The sequence below is a fragment of the Schistocerca nitens genome, chromosome 3, assembly GCF_023898315.1.
Source record: "Schistocerca nitens isolate TAMUIC-IGC-003100 chromosome 3, iqSchNite1.1, whole genome shotgun sequence".
Taxonomy (NCBI): domain Eukaryota; kingdom Metazoa; phylum Arthropoda; class Insecta; order Orthoptera; family Acrididae; genus Schistocerca; species Schistocerca nitens.
In genome coordinates this window covers 778,161,167-778,183,640 of record NC_064616.1, presented here as the reverse complement: position 1 = coordinate 778,183,640, position 22,474 = coordinate 778,161,167, and the positions used below count along the sequence as shown (strand labels likewise).

At 36.9% G+C, this 22,474-nt stretch overlaps 1 protein-coding gene across 2 annotated transcripts in view; it reads left to right on the top strand.

Moving 5' to 3' along the window:
• The window catches only part of LOC126248784 (cullin-1-like), a 172,457-nt gene that overhangs the window by 22,709 nt on the left and 127,274 nt on the right, over positions 1–22,474 (top strand). Inside the window, exons 2-3 of one of the 2 annotated variants that reach the window (XM_049950160.1) lie at positions 190–260; positions 15,030–15,276. In XM_049950160.1, coding sequence (XP_049806117.1) covers positions 230–260; positions 15,030–15,276 — 278 coding nt within the window. In that variant the 5' untranslated portion in view covers positions 190–229. Of the gene's footprint in view, positions 1–189; positions 261–2,710; positions 2,772–15,029; positions 15,277–22,474 lie in introns of those variants that run through there. The other variant, XM_049950161.1, reaches the window with a different exon arrangement.

The window sequence follows — 22,474 nt, the reverse complement described above, 5'->3', positions numbered from 1 at the left end:
ACTCTGTGTATGTGGGCAGCTGTCATAATGTCATTGAAATTACCGCTAAAGTTTCCTGCCTCAAACAAATATTTTCATGTGGTGAAAATAAACTACAGGGGCAGTAGCGAGGAATGTGTGTGAACTTATATTCACTGGTTCATGATGTAATAGTGTCACAAACAAGAAGTTTTATTTTCTCTGTTTCAGGTGTCTCCTTTTTAAGTGTTGATTTAAAAAAAAAAAAAAAATGATGCAGTACAAATCAGCTCCGAGGACCAGTAAGTACCTCACTGGAATACTACTTGTAGTGTACTTTGGACTGTAGCTTTGGGTACACCTTAAATAAGTTACACTGGGCACTATTCTAATGGAACTGTTATTTGAAAATATGAAGAACACTTATTTATGAGTGAGGTGTCACTGTGTTAAGAGTGGGCTCAAAATCAAGGGAACTGGGTTCAGATCTAATCCAATCATTCTCATTTGAGTTTTGCATTGTTTTTCTAAAGCCGTTCAGCCAAATACTGGATGATTCCTTCATGAAAACCATAGATTGTTCTTTTTTGAACAACTACTTGAACCTCAGTAAGTCTTGAACCTCAGGTCATGGTGAAAGAGACATTATCACCCAATAAAAATCTGCCATTCATGTTTGTCACTTAATAATGTTAGAGGAGAACTGTGCCATAGCTTGCTTTTTGGTGCAGTACTTCCATACCTTGTAATGACAGAAAGTGAGAAAATTTTTAAGCACAGCTGTTGACATAATTGGACTCAAGGAATTAATTATTGCAACTTGTATATGGATTGTGAATATAATGGTGATTTATCATCTCTAAGGAATGTGTTCCAGCATCTGGTTTCAGTTTACACTCAAAAAGAACACGTTTATTTTTTGTTCAGTGCATTGAAGTGGTCCTTCAGCAAATCTACAACTTTTGTGTATAATTTTCCACTGTGGGTGGGGCACTTTCATCTTGGAGTGCATACAACAGAAAAGGAAACTCTAATGGTGCATACTGTTTTTGTGGCCCAAGGGTAAAACCTCCACAAATTCTTATTTTTATGTAAAAGTTTTTAAGCAGAAAGAGAAATTAAAGAGACTACCTGGTGAAAGAAAGAGAGAACTGGAAGCACTGTCAATGTAGCACTGAAGCACTCATGCAGTCTACTTTCTAATATGTTCCTTAATTGCAGTTCTTTGAGGTTGTCAGAGTGAAATAATATTATCTTTCAAAAATTAAGTTGCCAATTTTATGGCTGTTATTCAATTTAGAGATGAAAGACTGTTCAGTATTCTGAAAAGTTAAATTTTCTTGAAATGTAGGTGTAAGACCAGGGCTGTACTATTTTATATTAGGTAGGCCTACCTGTTCATATCTTGCTATACGTACATTGAACTGAAGTTCAGGTAATTACACAATCACAGGTAACTGTTTTGATTTGTTATACTATGTTGCTTCTACTCCATTCCTTTTGAGCCCATCTAGAGCAGTATAGACAGTTTTTTCCCTTCCAAAGTTAGGTGTCACTTTCATCACTGAGATGTTGTACAGCATGCAGCTGTTAGTTTGAAATGACAATAAAACTCACTTCTTTTGGACCAATGACGTACCTGTTTGGTCCCACTCCCCCAAATCAACCAACCAACACACCTCGCTTCTTTAATGGAGATGTGCCCACCAGCCCCCCCCCCCCCTGCCCCCCCCCCCTCCTATTGTCGCATGCTAACATTAACAGAACAAATTGTTTTGTCTTCTTAGTCATTAGCCGGAATAGTAGCAGTTTTCTATAATTATCAAATGAGATGATAATCAGTACTGCACACTGCATTAAACACAACTTTTTCAAAATAAAAGTCTTATACTGCTTATTGCTAGAGGTTGAAATATTGTTTCTTGTTGCCTAGCTTATATGTTGTTTTCTTTTGAAGTAATGTTGGATATCAATCTTGGTGAATGCTGGCCGTACTGCCACTTAAATTTTGAAGACCCTTCTGCATGGAAGTAATGCAATGAATACACTAATGTCAAACATTATGTATCTTCTGCTTTTAGCTTAAACAATTGAGTAAAGTAGTGTAATTTTCAAGATGCTGCTGTAGTCTGAGTAGGCACAGAACTTAACCGCATGCATAGAATGGTATTGGCAGGTGGCATAATTATCATTAGATTCCTTAATTACTTGTTCTATCTCATATGATTGCATGTATTCATCCAGCATCTGTTATTTCCCTTTTTCATTCATGACTGCTGTTTATTTCTGAGATTGGATTCCTGTGTAAATGAGTGAGATGTGCTAAATTTACACATCATATAGATTGGTGGTATTATGCTAATTTCCTTGTTTCCTTACATCTGTGCCATTTCATTCCAACAACATATTTTATAATGCATATCCATGGTTATTCTTCCTCATGGTGTGTACCGCCTGTACCTGAAACACATTTGTCACTTTTCCATCATTTCATTTTGCAGTCCATCTTCCTAAAAATACGATTCTTTTCTGCAAATAATCACTATGGTATCACCTCTGGATCTAAAAGCAAAAGAATTTCATATATTGCTGCATTTTTGTTTACTTATTTTTTCATTTAATGTTTCTTTTATCACACATAACTTATTTTTGAAGGTTTCATGCTAATATTACATCTTAGTGAGTAACTGTATTTAATTTACTTCATTTGTTAACAGCAATGAATTTTTCCTGTCTATCTTTACAGGCTCCGACACACTGTTGTGGCGTTTTGAAAGCTGTAATATTTTCATTGCTCCATGCAGTTATAGAAGGTATGCTTGTTCCAATTTAGACATATTTGCACTGGCTATCGCTGAGGACTTCATCACAAAATTGGTATGCAATACATGACACACATTCTTTTGCAGCGTATGCAGTGACACCTCATTATGACATTAATAACTTAGTAATTTTACATGGTATTTGAATGATTTTTTGGATTACTTACATTTGCAGCTTGCAGAGACATAACATTCACATGTTGTTTAATATGCTGTACATCATCATTTTTACTTTGTGTGTTGCATCAGAAGTATGTTGGCATTGTTTTGTATCACCATTTTAACTTTGCAGCATAACCATTTGTGCACTTAAATTTTATGGATTTCCTTACAGAATTAATGATGGTGTAAGCTTTTTCCTAACAGTTTGTGCAGTGAGTATTTTGCTCTGTTTTGCAGGCTCATCATGGCCGTGCCATTATAATTGCTAGCATTTCAGTGAATATTTCAAACAGTGAGCTGCACTAGTTAGCTTACCTTAGATGAGAGTTGTGTGTAGCTTTCTTTTCTGAAATCCATTGTTTAAGAGGGGGTGTGGAAGTAAATAATTACTTTAGATGCCCCAGGGAACTTGGTTATGATTAAAGAACTTCGGAGACTCTGAGATATTAAGCTTGGCATTGATAAATTTCACAGTAGACGTTGTACTGTGAGAATTATGTGTTATGAAGTGTCAGTCCTTTAGCTTCATCATGGAGCATTGTGCATTTTTCATCGGTACAAAAGCTGTAGAGAGAGGAAAAAATAATAAAAAAACCTTAACAAAGGAAGCTACATATTGTGGAGAAATGTAGGGTTGTTGAGGCTAAATAATTTTTAGTCTGCAACATCCAGGACACTGTCCAAGACCAAGTCACATTAAATATGTTCTATTACATAGATCTGAAAATCTGAGGTTCATTATTCACATCACAATTTTCTGTTGGAAATGTAGGCGTGCTGAAAATCGAACCAGCACAGTAGTGGGCACCTTAGAGTACAAAGAACAATGAAGTGGTATCACAGCATAAACAATTTTCTTATTTAGTGTTAATTACAAATTCTGTGAACAAGTAAAGTATACAAGTAGCCACTTTGGCAACTTCTTAAGCTTAATCTCACTGAAACAGGATTATAACAGACTAACACACTAACTTTAATTACAAGAAAGGAGTTGTAACTTACAAGAATATCAAGCAACTTGCTTCCAAGAAATTATAAAGAAATTAGGCGATGACAGGGTGACCAGAGCCAATGTTCTGAAGAGGTCCTGACAAGATTTCTGCCTTTATATTCAGTCAACATACTGATTTTTCGTGAGCACTTTCTCCATCTGAAAATCACATTGTATGTCCTACATTATTTCAATCACTGTAAACATCATTGACATAGAAACATAATGTGTAAAGATCAAGGTGCTTGTAGAAAGTACAGTTCTTGCATTCAGGAATAAAATAAATGTTTCCAGCACAGGGATAGGTAAAAAGGTCTGGAGGTGCTTTCCCACCACATCTTTTAATCTGACCATTTATTGCTGAACTCACTCCCTTTCAAAATGGATGTTTATCAAGGACAACAGCAAGTGATACTGAAAGGTCATTGCTGTTTTGAACTATAAGGCTACTACTGGTACTTTACAGACTGATCACATTACCACTGTGATATAGTTGTACATGAAACCTACAAATTGGAGCCCTCTGTACGTCTTAAATGCCCATCTTTTCCTAGGAAGAGTAAGGAATATCACCCTGCACTGAGGGACAAATGTATGTTGTTTCGAGTTTCAGTAACTTGCTGTCCTCTGAAGATCTAGTTTTCTTTCAGATAACACATGTTAGAACTGAACATTTGAGCTGCACCACACCATTTACAAGAGTGTTGAAGGGCAAAAGAGTTAGGCAAAGACATGATACGTTCACTGGGTTGCAGATCAGTGGACAATAAATTTGTTTGACCAGGGACATAACATGAGCAATGACATAATTTCGTCACTTGCAACTACGAGGGTTGACTGAAAAGTAATGCCTCCACCTTCATAAATCTTCAATAGTTGGCAGCTTTGATATTTCGCAGGTACTTCGCTACAGCTCCAGTTAGCAGGAAGCCTTAGCAATGAACAGTTGTGTTGTTACAGTGTAAAGTATGGAACCTTGTGCAGACGGTCGGTCAATGCGATTTAAGCAATGTGCAGTCATTGAATTCTTGACAGCAGAAGATGTCTCCCCAAGATAGATTCATCATAGAATGAAAACAGTTTATGGTGATTGTATTGATGTGAGGGCTGTGCGTCGTTGGATGAGTAAGATGACTAAGATGTTTAGGCGGAAACATCTGACCTGCGTGACAAACAGAGTTGGACGTCCTGTGACAGCAACCGCTGTGTTTCACAAGCAAAATGTTGGCAGATTGATTAAGGATGATCGTCGTATCACCCGGAGAACTCCAAAACGATGGATAACAAAGGTTCAAAAGGAAAAGGGAAATGTTTTCCTGCAGCATGACAATGACGAACCACACACTTCACATGCCACCACAGCAGAACTTCAGAAGCTGAATCTCACCACCGTACAGCATCCCCCATACAGTCCAGATTTAGCATCGTCTTACTTCCATCTGTTCCGAATAATGAGACGATCTGCAGGGACATCATTACGCTTCTGATGAAGACGTTGAGAGAACTTTGAGACTGTGGTTGAGGCCATGTGCCTAACATTTTGTCTTCTAATGCTGCAGACATCTTTGGAGGTTATACAAACTTGGTTACTAGCTTTTCAAAATCAGACAAGCTCAGCAAGCCGAATTTCAGAAAGCTGCTAATGAAGTCTTTATAGCCTTCAAGGATGTCTCCAGAATTATGGAATGGAGCATTAAGCACAGAAACATGCCTTAGACCAGGGCCTAATGCTGGTACAACTAAAATCACTGAGAATGTAAATACGAATGGTTAAAGCTTTTATTGTGGGGCTCTGTGTTCTTTTATAATGTAACACATTAAGTTTCTGATGGTGCCTTTCAGCTATAATATACCTGTTACTCTGTGAACAATATTTTCATTGGAGTTGATACATGAAGGGCTCTGAAACTGTTTAAAAAATTAAACAAATTGATGGCTTTTCCAGAACCTTGACTTCGTTATAGTGTACTCATTTTATTTTCCATTACATGAGATCATCATGGTTTACACAGAGCTTACTCTTGATCTCTCTTGCTATTTTCTTTCTGCTTGAGCACTATAGTGTATACCTAACACAATGATACTTTACTTCCAGTTGTCCTTGAGGCCTAGTTATGAAGTCTCCAAAATTGAGAATAACTGTACCCTCTGCCAAGTATGTCATAGGTTTCAGAACAGCTAATGAGTCATTCTCCACAAACCACCCATTACATTCAGTACAAAGTCACAGAAGCAGAAACAACTAAAATCACTGAGCCATTATGGAAAGCACTTACATCCAGAATCTACCATTAAATTACATGCCCGATATACAGGTAGTGGGAAGAAAACCCCCTGCTACAGAATTCTGTGGGTGTAGGAAAGTGGCCTACTTTCACACTTACTGGGGCAATATATCTAAAACAGAATAACTTTACAACACACAAGAGACACGAGCAATTGTTCATTAAAATAATGTACATTGAAAGATATTTGGCTTTTGCATGCAGAGGTGTGACACTGACATAAAACCTCTGAACCTGATCTAACCTAACACAGTAAATGATATCTAACTGATATAATTAAAGTTTAGTTTGGACTGTAGTTAGTTTATAGGTTCAGTGTCTCTAAATGCACCCTATGAAGTCTAACACCGTGGGCTGCATTTGGCAGAGCCACAGCACATCTGAAAAATTAGTTCCTGTGTATTGAATTATATGGGCTATTAGTAACTGTTGACAAGCAAATTGGGTATTGTTTCTGAAACAAGTGGTACAAAATCTCCATTAGCATAGTGCCTTTCCATTTTTATACATCTCCTTGCTCACAATATGAGCATGAATTATGGCACGGGATCTTCAACATTGTTATCTTTTATGTTTGTATGCCAGTTTATTCATACGTCACTTAAAATTCCCACTGTTCTCCCGATATGTCGAGTCTGCATGGCACTTGGTATAAGTAGCTGGCTTGCTACCATGGAAGTTTCTCCAAATTCAGTCCAGGACATTGCTAACAATCTGTGGCAATGCATTGTTCTGGAGCATAATCTTCCAAGCTGCTATGGCCTATACGTCCTACAGGTATTGATTAAAACCAGTAAATTGCCATATGCCATAACCGTAGCAACTAAATTTGCTACTCAAATTTTAATGAAGCATTTTTCTTTTTTTATCCGGACTGTAATTCCTCTGATAGAATTTATCACTTTCTCAGACTTGTTTGCCTATATTGTCACTGAATACAAAGCCTGTTTTTCACACCTGTGGCACGAGATGTTGATCTCCCCATTGTCTTTGCCTGGTATTTAATTGAAATGTGATGTAAATTGAGAAGTCATTCAGAAGACAAACCTTTGATAAAAACATTTATTCATTGGGAGGTTTGGAACTATAATTCCGATTTAAGTAGTTTTGTTGATATTCCACACACATTTCCCATTACTCCCATAATTGTTGGGACTTTTGGCATGTCTTTCCTGGAATCATGTTCACCTGCATCATCACATTTTGCATGGTATCTTTATTGGCTATCATAGCATTTTTCAGCTTGGCTAATAGCCAAAAATCACAAGGAATCATCTCTGTGGAGGAGGGGGTTCGGGGAATTTAAGGAATGCTATTTTTGGCCAATCGAGTGTGAATCAGATAGGTGGATGTGATACTGTAGTGAAGCTGTTATAAAGTCCTCAGTTCATCATCTTTGAAAGCTTGTTGAACTTTGCAATTAGCTTCTACTTAAAAACAAACACTATGTTGCAATATTACTGTCAGTCATTCAGTTGTCACCAAAGTTAGTACTTGTCAGCAGACTGCTTGTTTGTGTCACTTCCTGCAGTCTGTAAAAAGTAGTGCTATGTTATCGTAAGATACCTTATTTTAATTTATTATGATTTTTGGTGATGTGCTGTAGATTTACAGTAGGTACGGCTAAGCTTTGTGTAGGCTCCAAACAGTTCTTTGAAACTTTATTATAATGGCAGTTTTGTGATGGTTTTGGGGGGAAAATGCACCAATGCATAGTGTGAGGCACGAATACACAGTCCTTTGAAGGCTTTCGTTGTATGGGAATATAAGATTTCTCAGTGACCTCCTTTTCACAACAGGGAGTTGAAATCAGGTCACTCTTATAGCTCATTTGTCCTTCCATTAGGCAAAATAGACATCCCAAAAGATACTTATACTAGATGTTTCGCAGTGGGCCATCTTTCCACAGTTAATTGTGTTAGGTCTTATTTTGGTACTTTTGAGTGGGCTATTACTCAGTTTTATTATATCTTTAATAATATGAAACAAATTCTTCTTTGTTAATAAGTATGACAAAGAAAAATAAATTAGTCAACTCATGATATGCTGTCCTGCACCTCTACATATTCTGTGATTTCTTTGGACTTTTATTTCCTGATGATTTGGTGCTTGTTAGAGAATTAGTAAAGCCAGTTGACACAGCTTACTTGGTAAGGATGTTTTCCCACCTTAGGCGTACATGCTGAATTGATCTACTGAATGTTGTGGTTTGTAAGTTGTGCGGCTTTTAGCAGATGATTTTGAACAATTTTTATGGAATTGCTGGCATTATAGCAAAAAAGTAATACTGTCATACATATGAAGCTCTCATGGTAGATTGCCTTTACTTTTAAGTACATAATTGGGATCTTGTGATTACATTATAATTTCAGGGTGACTGTTTCTTAAAGCGCCTACATTGTTGGGTGAGGCTCAAACTTAGTAAGCATAGGACAATATTTGTGCATATTTCTGGGGGTAAATGTTGCCAGGGTTTCCTGTTTACCTTGTTTCCTTTCATTTTGTTCTTTTTTGTCCTTTCTGGTAAAAGCTTTTCAGCTTCCTACATAGCAATTGCATTGTGTTGCTGTTTCTCTTACAGTTAGTTATTCGGTAACTTGTGCCTGACAGTATATATTTATTTGATCCACACTGGGCACAACAAGCTGCATATGTACTTTCTTCTACACTGAACTTACTGTGCACCAGGTTTAACTGTACCAGGTGTACCGGTATGAAATGAGCGTTAAGATACAAATGTGTCGATAGGGAACATTTGTTGTGAACGAGCCTTAATTTTTTTTGTTTGGTTGGTATGACACCTGTCAAAGATATTTAGTATACATCAAGTCCTGGAACAAACAAAATCATATGTTTTTCATTGTGTTAACAATGTCGAGTTTTGTACCAGAAAGTGATGATTTTCGAAAAGCATTAATTTTTTGTTTTCATTTGAAAAAAAAGTGCTGCAGAGTTACATCAGTGCTTGTTGAGGCATATGGTGATCATGCTCTATCAGAAGCAACATGCAAAAGATGGTTTCAACAGTTCTGAAATAATGATTTTGATGTTCTGAAATAATGATTATGATGTAAGAAATGAAGAACGTGGAAGACCACCAAAAAAGTTCGAAGACGCTGAATTGCAAGCAATATTGGATGAAGATGATACTTTGAGTCAGAAGCAAATGGCAGCAATGCTGCATGTTGCACAACAAACAATTTCTGACCGTTTGAAAGCTATGGGAAAGATCCAAAAGTGTGGAAAATGGGTGCCACATGAATTGAATGAAAGACAAATGGAAAACCGAAAAACCATTTGTCAAATTTTGCTTCAAAGCCATGAAAGAAAATCAATTTTACATGAAATTGTTACTGGCGATGAAAAATGGATTTATTTTAAGAATCCTAAATGGGAAAAAATCATGGATTAATCTGGAACAACCATCAACATCAACTGCAAAACCAGATCGATTCGGCAAGAAGACAATGCTCTGTGTTTGGTGGGATCAGAAAGGTGTGGTGTATCATGAGCTTCTAAAACATGGTGAAACTGTGAATACTAATTGCTACAGACAACAAATGATCAATTTGAACTATGCGTTGATCAAAAAAAGACCAGAATGGGCCAGAAGACATGGCAAAGTAATTTTTTTACGCGACAATGCACCTGCACACAAAGCAAAACTGGTTCAGGATACAATCAAAACATTTGGCTGGGAGCTGCTACCCCACCCGCCCTATTCACCAGACTTGGCCCCTCCAACTACCATTTGTTTTCATCAATGGGACACTCATTGGTTGAGGAACACTTCGATTCCTATGGAGAAGTCGAAAATTGGGTGTCTGATTGGTTTGCTTCAAAAAACGAATATTTCTATTGGCGTGGTGTCCACAAATTGCCAGAAAGATGGTCAAAATGTATAGAAAGCAATGGTCAGTACTACTTTGAATAAAATGTTTTTACTTTTCAATTCAAAATCAGTGTTTCATTTTCACAAAAAAACGCTCGTTTCATACCGGTACACATGGTACAAGTGAGTGAATGAGAGAACAACATCTTTTCTTTCCAGATAAGAAGACAACTTGTGTCAAGCACTGGAGTTCTTTCCTTCGAATTCTTGGGACTTCAAAGTATTACTTCTTGTAGTCCATACCTCACTGCAAACAACCTGTATTATGATAAGAAATTACCTGCTGTAGATTTATGTTTACCCATTTCTTGTGATATTTACACTGGCCTTATCATTCAGTATGTGGAATAACACTTGGGTGCTTAGGCTGCCTTTGCAGTGGCGCCATTGCCATAAGTCACCCAAAAACATTGACCGACAGTGTGGTCTCTGTGTGTCTGATCTCCATCAGTGGGGGCATGGAGGTTAGGTTAGCGGGCGTATACTACCCACGAAACTGGAAAGCTGGAAAATCCGGGAAGAACCGAGGAAGTTTTTCTTCCAGGAGAAATCCAGGAAAGGCCTGGGAATTTTTTAGAACCCTGGGAAATTTACATTGTTTCAGTTTCCATTTAAATTTTTATAGTTTTGACTGCTAAGAACTGATATTCTAACAAAGAATTTTACTTTACCCCACTACTGCAGAATAATACTGCAGCAATAAGAGAATAACATCAAAATAAAACTATAGTTGCAAAGAAAATGTGCCATTTACAACAACAAAACATGGTGCACACACAAGTGTGTGTTGACAGCAAAATGTGTCAAAGACTATGCAATGCTTCATTACAAGACACTGCTTTTGATGCGTCTTTCTTGTGGGCCTCATTTCGGTGATCATGATGTCACAACTGTTTACATTTCCTACAGGTCACAGAAAAATATTGGGAGTGGTGGTTTGAGAAGCGTTAATTTGAAAGTAAATTTCCTTTTAATGTACTTCCACCAAAGAAAAAGTGTGTTTCACCTGAGAAAGTGTATTTTTAAACAGGAAAAATCCAGGATTTTTTTTTCTTGTCAACGTATACACATTGATTTGGTTAGACTCTACTCTATGTACAAAGCAGGTCAGAATTTAACGTCTTAGGGTGGGGTGGATATCAGGACACCTCTATGTGTGGAGAAGAGTGGTGAATTGCGGTTTTTGCTATTAAAATGCTGCCAAATGCATGTGAATGACCTATATCTGTTGCAAAAAGAATGTGGTGAGTACTGTACACTCTGTCCTCAGTTACTGGAATTCTTTTCTTTCTTTCTTTTGCGTGTGCCTTTGTCCCGCAGTGACGCAGGGTCAGCATGATTAATCGGATTTGGCAAGGTTAATTTAAGGGCTGGCTGGATGCCCTTCCTGCCACCACCCCGTACTCCCTGGGATGGAATTATTGTACCCCCAACTGTCTGCGTCTAGTGTAATCCATGGAATAGTGTGAATGTGTGCAGATGTCTGCGAGCTGTGTAACTGAGGCAGAATGTGGGGATCAGCCCAGTATTAACCTAGGGGGATGTGGAAAACTGCCTAAAAACCACATCCAGGCTGGCTGGCACTCCAGCCTCCGTCGTTAATCTGCTGGGCGGATTCGATCCGGGCCCAGCGCGCCTACCCAAGTCCAGGAAGCAGTGCATTAGCACTCACTGGAATAACAAAATAAATTGATTGGAGACATTTTTTGTTCCATATCGAGATGATTCATGGTGACGTTAACCCTTTCAGACCCCTTGACTACAATTTTGTAGATTAACTTTTACTTTGTCTTAGGGAAGTATTTTTTCCGAATGGAAACCTGAGGTAGACATTTTGTGTATGTTCAACCTTTTCAACATGTGCAACTGCTGCCAGCTGTCGCGTATCACTATGAAAATATCACCAAGCCAGTGTAGCAGTATGCAGCAGCTCGTGACCACCAGAATACATGGATGTGGTTGTTGTTTTTATTTTGCATGGTAGTTATTGAATGATCATTTTACTATTTATTACAACAGAGAATATTTCGTAATTAGTTATTTTAGTCCTTAAAATGAAGTCAAATGTACAAAGTATGTTTTGAAAATGAGTACATGTTTTGTATAAATATTGCATCTCTAATCATTAAAAAATTACATAAGAGCTTTACCACATATATAAAAATTTTCCTTCCTCTGGAAAAAAATTCAGGTCTGAAAGGGTTAAAAAGCAAGATTAAAACATTCTGTTTTACTGTATTTATTTAAAGTTGTGTAGACATACGTCAATTAACCTTCAATGAATGCCATTCAGCATACACATGTAAGACAAGCATAAAGTTGAACATAAGATACTCTGTATGTCTAAAGCACTGAAAAGTGGAAATATAGCACATACCATACACCACATTTGTGAACCACTTAATATAACAGAATCACATCACACTGGCATAAAAATGCCAGTAAGCTATAATAATTTGTAGACAGCTATTGTCAACATACCACAACCCAAAAAATATCCACTACAGCAGTTATAAGCATAAGATAAGCCATCCTCCTCACTTGAACAAATTACTTTTTGAGGTTTATAATTTACACTTGAAATTTCTGATAAAGATTTTGCTTACTTGTGGTTTCCAATAAACATGCGACTTCAGTCCATAGATACTGAACTGTATCCTGATTATGATATTTTCATCCTCAGGGTACTACAAACTCACATTGTCTTGGACTAAACTTATCAGTTTCTCACATTCCATATTTTGTGTGTGAGAAAGTCGGTCGGTTTGACCAAAGAAAACAAAGTTTTTTGAATTTCACTGATTGTCATCCAAAGTCTGCATGTTCGGTTGATGAGTCAGCTATAGTGTGACCGTGCACATTGTGGCTTACTGATTTGAAAGATTGGGCTTCTTTGGCTGTTGTCTATCATTGACAGACTCCACCAATATCAGTGCCGCTGTGACCGCAGCCTTACATTGTGACAAATAGCCAGTTCATATGCAGTGTACTAGAGCCATGTTCTTGCACTCCACCAGAGCAAGTTATATTTGAGGGCAGCTAATGAAAGAAATGAGACTGATGATAAAAACTTATTTAATTACCAAATATGTCCAATTAGTGATGATTGCCTTTGAAATAGGACATAGTTGAATCAACATACATATTTATTCTACACGTCTGTAATAGACTGCTTGAACAAATCACAGTGTGGTGATGCAGTTAAAGGCAAACAAAAATCTGATATACCATGAAAAATAGTTCCGTACTAATTCAAGTAGCCCTGCTTTATTTATGGTGCACCTGAATATGTTTATGGCAAGCTTTATCCTTCTCATTTACTGTTTGGCACTTATTGAGATTTGCATCTGGGGCTATCAGACACACATTTTTTGCGAACTACTGAAGCAATTAATTATGTGATACTTATAAAGACCAGTAATGATATTTTCTTCTTCAAGACACCATTGTGTTAAGCAAGGAAGGAACTTGATTACTATAGAAAGAATAGAAACATGTCGCTGATTCCAACGAAGCAAAAAATATTTACTGCTGATTGAACATTACTTTTCTGTTAAACTATGATCAAACTACCATCTTCACAATTCATTTAATAGGTTAATTTCCTTTAAGGGCTAATAGTTATAAGATAAAAGTGCAGAGTATACTGAAGTACATCTCTTGGATTATTCACTGTTACTTAATTAATAACAAATGGTTGACAAAATTCTAGGCATATTGTTACAGTTAACTTCTTTGCATGTTGTCAGTTATTTTATCCATCATTTGGCTGGTCAACTTCAGATTTGAAGCAACAAATATAAAGAGCTGATGAATCTGGTGCCACAGATGAAACAATCAAAATTCAACAGTATTATTAAAAGGAAAGTTGCCTCTCACCATATAGCGGAGATGCTGAGTCGCCGCAGAATTCAAAGTTATGAAAGAAAAAACTTGAAATGATTTGGGTAGCATAAGATAAGGGCTCATTTTATTGTGTGATACTATTCATAATGGAGTAGCTGAATTTTATTGCTGACACACAAATGTCCTGTATGTTCAGGATGCAGGAACTGGTTTTGACAATTCAGACATGGCATAGAACCTCTACAGACTAAGTTAATTTGAAACATTGTTTATTTATAACATGAAGGTTTTGAGCTTCAGGCCTAATAGAGAATTGTATTTTTCCTTATTCTCCTGTGGTGCACTTGAGCTGTAATAGTGTGTCCCTCATAATTTTGAAATCTGGGTTGTTGTGTCAAACCGGTCTGTAGTGTAGCCAAAGATCTAGTTGGAAGGTAATAATTTGTGAGTTAGTGAAATCAACAACTGTGAATTCGAAGTAAAGGTTGTGGTAACAGACTTAGCTGTAGCAAAGCCCAAGGTCTAAATTTGCTTCATATTTAACTCACTGTTCACTATAAGTAACTAAAACAAAAGTAATTTCAGAAAAGGTGTATCACATAATAGGCAAATCTCTGATGAGTATTTAGGTGTGTATTACGTACATACATTGTTCATCAGCTATGGTAAATGAAAAGGGATTTGTTTGGGGCACTACGCAATTATTACCCCCCCCCCCCCCCCGCCTCGCCCCCATTGTTACTGTCTGAAACTATATGAAATTCATAATATACCACATGCCTTATCTTTGTACAGTTACTGGTTGTAAGGTTAAGGTAACAGTCTGGTTCGTGAATTTACAAATTTTCCAGGTTATTATTTTCATGTGCATTAGGCATGCATTATCTCCTTCATCTACAGTGTTGGTACATGTGTAACATTGTAACAAACTTGAGTCAGAAAAGAACTTACCTTGCACATTAATCTACCATTTCAGGTATCTGAACTATTCTTGGATGTGGTGAATGCTATGACCCACTCATGTTAACAGATAGCTCCTATGCAGCTCTCCATATTCTTCTTCTCTTTTACAGGGCTGTCCTCACGAAAAATGTCAGGTTACAGATACAGAGGGTACAGAGGTTATGGAGGTTATGGAGGTTATGGAGGTTACGGAAGTTATGGAGGTTATGGAGGTTACAGAGGTTATGGAGCTTATGGATATGCTATAGGACTGAAGCAAACAGACATTGATCAAATCTGGGATGATTTTAAACATGGCATGGAACAAATTTATAGTCGCCAGCCAATGCCAAAACCTCGCTATATGCAATTATACACGTATCCTTTTCAAGACTGTTAATGTGCTATATTGTATGCTCCTCAGCATTGGACATTGTCATTCCACAAATAAAAATATCAAAAAGTTATTCTTTTTCTGTATGTTTGAAGTCTTAATTATTTTTAACTAGCTATAAGATACCATTCACAGCCACTTTTATGGTTAATACTGAGACAGTTAACTTACAGAAATTGGTGCCGGTTGGCAAAGCATTTTATGCAATTTCATTTTACTGGATAAATTAGTTAAGTCTTAATTATTTTTAACTAGCTATAAGATACCATTCACAGCCACTTTTATGGTTAATACTGAGACAGTTAACTTACAGAAATTGGTGCCGGTTGGAAAAGCATTTTATGCAATTTCATTTTACTGGATAAAAGCATATGTGAACAATGGAGAAAGTACAGAGTTGGTGAAGTAGATAATATTTTCATATACCTTGATCATGACTGAAGTCTTAGAGTAATTATCGGTTTAAAAAAATTAAAGCAGCCATTGACTCAGACGGGTCTGACCTGCCTGATTGGGGTTGGAATTGGGGCCAAATCTTCTGCTATTGCAGTTATGTTTTGTGCCCTGGCACTGGGAGGGCCCGATGAACTGGTCTGTTATGTCTTGAAGGTCTTGGACACTTTCAGGTTCGATGGTGGCATCCAAGGTGTGTCGTGTCATGTTTGGAGCTATTTTTCTTCCACCGGTGCACGTTGTGGATATGGCAGCCAAATTGAGAGCCCAACATTACTGCCACTGCTGTCGTTTTGGCAAGATTGTTTTGCAACCAAAAAATTGGGTACTAATGGTTTAAGCTCTGTTGTGAAATGGAACGTTATAGTGTAAAAGTAGACAAGAAGCCTTTCGATTATGTAAAGAATTAATAAAATATCTGTTTTGACTCGTGAATAATTATTTTGTGCCAGATTTTTGTTGTTGTTGTGTATCCAGTAGGTTTCTTGGTATGATCTGGATTTGTGTGCTAACATTCCACCAATGCCGTATTGAGATAACTGCTGCTGTAACTCTTTGCCCTGACTGTAATTTGCTAAGGGCTGAAATGAAGGAAACTTTAGTTGTGATAAACCAAATGCTTTTTACAGTTGGGAGACCAGTGATAAGGACGTCTTTACGATTATGTCTGTTCAGTTGATACATAAAATTGGCAGCCTTGGAAGTGCATTTTGCATGATAAGTCATATTGTCAATACAAGCTTGTAATTCAGTAGTGTTGTTCATTCAAGGCAGTGTATCAGTGACTACGAGATGGCGTTTCATTATCAAAGTGCCAGCCGTGCTGAGAACATGGCCCAAATACTCAGCCTAATTAAAAAACTTGTTACTTGAACACTTAAAACCTGCATCTCAGAGGTTAAAGACAATCTGCCAAACACTGTTTAAGTGGTACTCTTTCCTTACCCTTAGGACAATTGTCATCAATGTGGTTTGTGCATTGTAGTGTAATGTGAGTGAGCTGTTTGAGGAAGCAATAGAAAACTGATAATTGTATGTGCAGTAGCCACTCTGAGTGGTAGCCTACTGTACTGATAATTATTTGTGTGGTCACTTCATCAAGATGGAGGTAGGTGTCGGCAAGATCTATCTTTGAAAAGTATTTGCCACCTCCTAATTTAGGAAGCTGTCCATTTGGACAAAGAATGGGCTAAGAGTTGATATTCATGGCGGTCTTTGCACAGTTATAAGAAACCACTCACTTTTTCCGCTACAACTAACAGCATGACACAGTCCTAACAGTATGTTGTTTTAGGCCTGACTGTCTTGTGTTTCCGTATCATCAAGTCCGTGAGTGAAGTTGGTTTGATGCGAGAATTGAAAGTTCTAGGTTTTGCTGCAAGTTTGAACCTAATGTGTGCCTCAAAGCTGGAAGCACAACAAAGACATAGTGATAAAGAGCTGTAACTTTGACACATTGTGTAACAAGGTAACTTCATGGACTGCACGTCATTTGTTTTCCTCTTACTTACAGAATTTTCAAGTCAGTGCTCAGACATCAATCTCCTAAAACATTATAAGACAATTCAAAAAAACTCAAAACAATTTCAGTTTCAAAGTGCTGCTAAGGACAAAACATTTTCAGTTGAGTAATGTAGTTACCAGTAGCTGAATCCGTAGCATACAAGTCTTGCAATCGTAAAGTGGCTGGTTCAGTAATTGTTTATAGCAACTTTTTTTTCCTTTTCCTTTTTCCTTTCCTTTTATTTAAATTCTATATTTATTGACAGATGGGATGTTAATTAAAGTATATTGAATCACAGTTTTTATTAAAAAATATTTTTAGGTTTAAATACTAATAACTTGAAAGATAGGTTTATGCACAGTAAATTAAAAATGGATACAGAAATCCATAACATCAAAGAGAAAATAAAATACTTTATTTCTTAGACATTGAACAGCCTTATTGATGTATATTGTTGCCTTTTAACAGTAGGCCATTTCACAAGCCAGTTAAATTTAAATTTATTTTGATGCAACCAGTAATTAAAAATAAAAAGATGTTACTTTTATTAAAAATTACAATTCTGTATTTTTGTTAACTAACTTTTCTGTCTGACAATAAATATAAAATTTGAATAAAACTGCAAAGAAAAGGTTGCTGTTGAGAATAAAACCATGACTCAAAAGTCCTGCACGCTGTGCATGCTAGACTGTTATGGTGGGGTGATCAAGCTGAAAGTCATGTCAGTTGTGTGAGTGAGATTTAAGATGTAATGGTCATATATGTGTTAGCTGGTTCGCATGGCTGTGCCATACAGTTTTAAAATGGAAGCTGAAACTGACTCAGGTTGGATTACACATAGTGATCAAAGTTTCTACATCAAAATCAAATCCCAACTTGCAAAGAATCCAACGGATATTTACAACATTTTGAGAGAGGTATGGGGGAATAGTGTAGCAGTTCGTAAGACAGTATCATGGTAGTTTGCTCATTTCTGTGAAGATTGGATAATCACTGAGGACAACCAAAAAAGTTGACAGCCATTATCTGCAACAGACTACACCTCTCATGTTATTTTTAAGGACATTTTGAGAGGGGATCAACAAAAAAATGATGAAATTGTAAATTAGGCCAGAATGTCTGTGATGTCAGTTTACAAAATCATGACTGAAAAATTAAAGATGATACAAGATTGGTTCCACATGATCTGAATGAATGAAAAGCAGAAAGCAGGTCACAAAAGAATCACAGAAGAATTGCTTCAATGTTATCAAACAGAACAACAGTTTCTGAAAAGAATTGTTGCCCTTGATGAAACCTGGATATGAGATTTTGAGCCAAAATTGAAATCTCAGTTGTCACAGTGGGAAAGTTCAGCCCCTCCGTGCCTGAAAAAATTCCACCACCAATAATTGCAGGTGAAACTGATGATGATCTTTGCATGTGACACGAATGGACTCAAAGCTACACATACAGTGCCACAGGGGATGTGTGTAACAGGTGAATACTAAAAGATGTTTCTGCAACATGCTCCTGAAAATTTGGCAAAGAAGGCCTGACATGCTTGCAGCTGGTGTCCTCATTTTAGATGATAATACAGGACCAGATATTGACCTACCAGTGAGAGCAGCACTTGACATATATGAATGGGAAATACTTCCCCACCTGCCATACAGTTCTGATATGAGCCCACCAGACTTGGATTTGTTTCCCAAATTGAAGGGAAAACTTTGTGGAAAACATTCTGATACAAGTGATGAATCTGTAGTGACCTGAGCAATCAGACAGCTCATCAATGAAGATAGCCCTTGTCTGTAATACAGAAGTTGCCAAAACATTGGGAAGCTGTCATAAGCAAGAATGGAGATTATATTGAAGGCCTAGAAAGATATTTTGTAAAAGACACTATTTTACACTACATAAGGAAATTGATGTCTGTGCATTGAACTTCAAATCCTATAAAATTACGAAGAAAATTGAGGAGGGCAAGTGTCTAATGTCCCCTTGTGTAATGGAGAAGGGAGTGCAACATGAGATAAAGTTGACAATAACCTGAACTGTAAAACTGAAAGCTGTAAAATTGTCAAATCCAAAGATGTTATTTGCCTGAGGCAAAGCCGTGTCTAAAACAGCTATAGTAGAACATCACTAATCTGTTCCCTAAGGGATCAGGAGCATGATTGGAATGCAGAAGAGGTTAGATTATCAGAGGGCCACCTTTATTGACCTGTAGCATCACAATATAGTACGGTACAACATTAATGTTCAACTGGAAATACTGTCTTGAAACATTGTTCCGTCTTTGAGTACTAACAAAACATTAGAAAAGGTAGACACATTAAAAAATCTTACATGAAAGTATAATGTACAGTATGCCTGTACAGTAAAATACTTACATATCATACAGTACAATATTGTTACTGTGAGAGAAAGTTCAGCAACTGTACATAATTTATTACAGTACTGCACTGACAAACAACTGACTCATTTTGTGCAACAAGAGTCCTTGTAGGGAGCATTTTGTAGTTTGTCAAACTCATGAATGAATGTTACATACTTGATCAGAGAACAGCTTAAGCTCTTTAACAAAATTTTGAAATTTTGGAACAAATTCATTGGAACTGTTTCGCCAACAGACTGCTTCTTGCTGGAATTAATTACATTTTGGATACCATGTAATTTCCACTGACATAACCAGCATTCACTCACTGTAAGCTTTCCATTGTCATTGTCCCTATTAAATTTTTCATACAAAATCAGTGACTTTTCTTTTATGATTGGTCCAAATGACTGAGTTCTTATTCTTCTCTCCCACTCAAACTACATCCACAAAGCATCGTCTAGAGTTTCACTTTTAGGAATCTTCAAAGTCTTGCGTATTTTCAGTTTGTTCTTATCATCAATCATCATTGTGTGACTTTAAAGAGTTTTCCTAATTTTTTGCCAGTCTCAAACAGTTGTTACAACAAAGCGTACCTGGTTAGGTTTTGAAGGGAGTCACTTTTCTCTAACCTTACAAGTACTATGTTTTTCCACTAAAGAGAGCGTCACAGATTTACATTTAGTCGATGCCACAATTTAGTTTTACACACTTAAATATGTAAGAACAACACTCCAACTAATTTATAAAATATGTGTGTGCACTATCAAGCATATTTATTGAGTTACACCCAAGTTGATTCATACTAAAACTGATCACACTACTACTCCTATCATTGGCCAACTGCCTACTGATCCATATTGCAGATGACGATTTTTTACAAGTCCAAATGAACACTGGAAATGGGATGGTCAGACTAAGCAGGAAGTCGGGACTGTGTGAGGTTGAATTTATGAGGTTCTACTGTTGCTCAAAAGTCATGAATTTATAGATCTCTGGTTTTTATGTTTCAGATTTTTCTTCATGAACTTCAGACACATCATCAGTGTTGCTTTGAACTGTCATGAATAGTGCTGTTTATGTCCTTTGTACAACTGTTGCTGATGTGTGATTGTTACGTAAACTCAAAAGTGATGCCCAAAATTATGGATTGCCCTGCACTATGGAAAAGTTTGTCTCTGGGTAAATTGGAAAGAAATGGATTTGAAGCTGCTGAAATGTGGATAGGGCGGAAAAGAAATGAACAAGCTGAACAAAAAGAACAACCAACATTGAAGTCTTGAGGAAAGTCAAATGAAGAGATGAGATTATGAAAGGAAATGGGAAACAAAAAAATTCAATTTATTGGGCATGTCTTCAGATGCAACACTTCCATCATTAACATTCTTTAATGGAAAGAAAACAACTAGGACAGCCTAGGAAGAATTTGAAAGACATTGAGAAGGGGATAGAATGCAACAATTACTTGTAATTGAAACAAATAGTCATTGACAGAAGAGAATGGTTACATTGACTTGGCATTAGCCTTTACAGTATGTATGTATGTTATTTATGCAGAGAAAAATTCTCGACAGTGGTACATAATTTCGTGGTCCATTATTAACAAAATCTGTATCTAAAGCATTTATGGCTATCGTATTTTACAGACTATAAGATGCTGTGTACTGTAAGATGCACATTAATTTTTAAGCCATTTTTTAAAAAAAGTAGTTTTACCCTTTTTATTATTACATTCCAAAGAGCCAGATTCAGTTTATAAAATCGAACTGATGTTTAAAATCCCTGAAAATCGTCACATGAACCTCCTCCTCCTCGTCCTCCTCCTCCTCCTCCTCCTCCTCCTCCTTCTTCTTCTTCTTCTTCAGCTTCGTCATCATCATTGTCCTCTTAATTTACAGGGTTGTCTTCAATGCGTTTGAGAGTGTTACTTATGCTGCACTTCATGAAATATTTAACAATAATGTCTTCTCTCACTCTAGACCACAACTGTTTTATCCACTGACACACTTGTTTGATTGTAGGTTGTTTTAAAGCGCCCTTCAGCGTAAATTCATGTTGGGTCTCATCCACCATTTGTTTGTTCCAGTCATCTTTCATATACACTTTAAATGGTTTATTTATCCAGGCATCAAGAGGTTGCAATTGTGAAGCAAGTCCTCCCAGAATAACAGTAAGCTCTGTATTTCTCTGTCTCAATTTCTCTTTCACAGAATTTTTCAAATGACTAGTTAACTGATCTAGCTCAATGAAAGAACTCTTCTTCAATAAAGCACATTCCCTTCTCTCCCACACTTTGTTAATCCATAATTTCATACCAGCCTTGTCCAGCCAACCATTGTCATGTACACCACCACCACCACCCGGTAGAATTTCAAAAGATTTTGTCATTGTTTTGTGCTGGAGAATGGTCATTCCATCAAGTTTAGTACCAACAGTACAGCATGGAAGGACAACAGTGTAATGCATTTTTTTCATGTCCACTTATGATTATAGTTACAGTTTTAGCAGTTTTCATGGCAATAGTTCTGTTACTCGTCACATGAAATGTCACAGGAGTTTCATCCATATTCGCTATTTGGCTTAGTTCTAAAAGATAATGTTTTCTCTTCATACTCTTGTGGTATTTTCTGAGATATTTTGGTTTTGCCTGAAATGTATTGGCAATTGTTAATATGGGCAACCATCAGCTGTAGAATGGAATGACGACAATGAAAGTTTGTGCTGGACCGGGACTCAAACCTGGATTTCCAACTTATCACAAGCAGTTGCCTTACCATTTGGTTATCTGCACACACCTCACAGCAAGAACCAAACTTCCATTTGTCATCAACATTGCTTCTACAACCTGTACGCATACATCCATTGT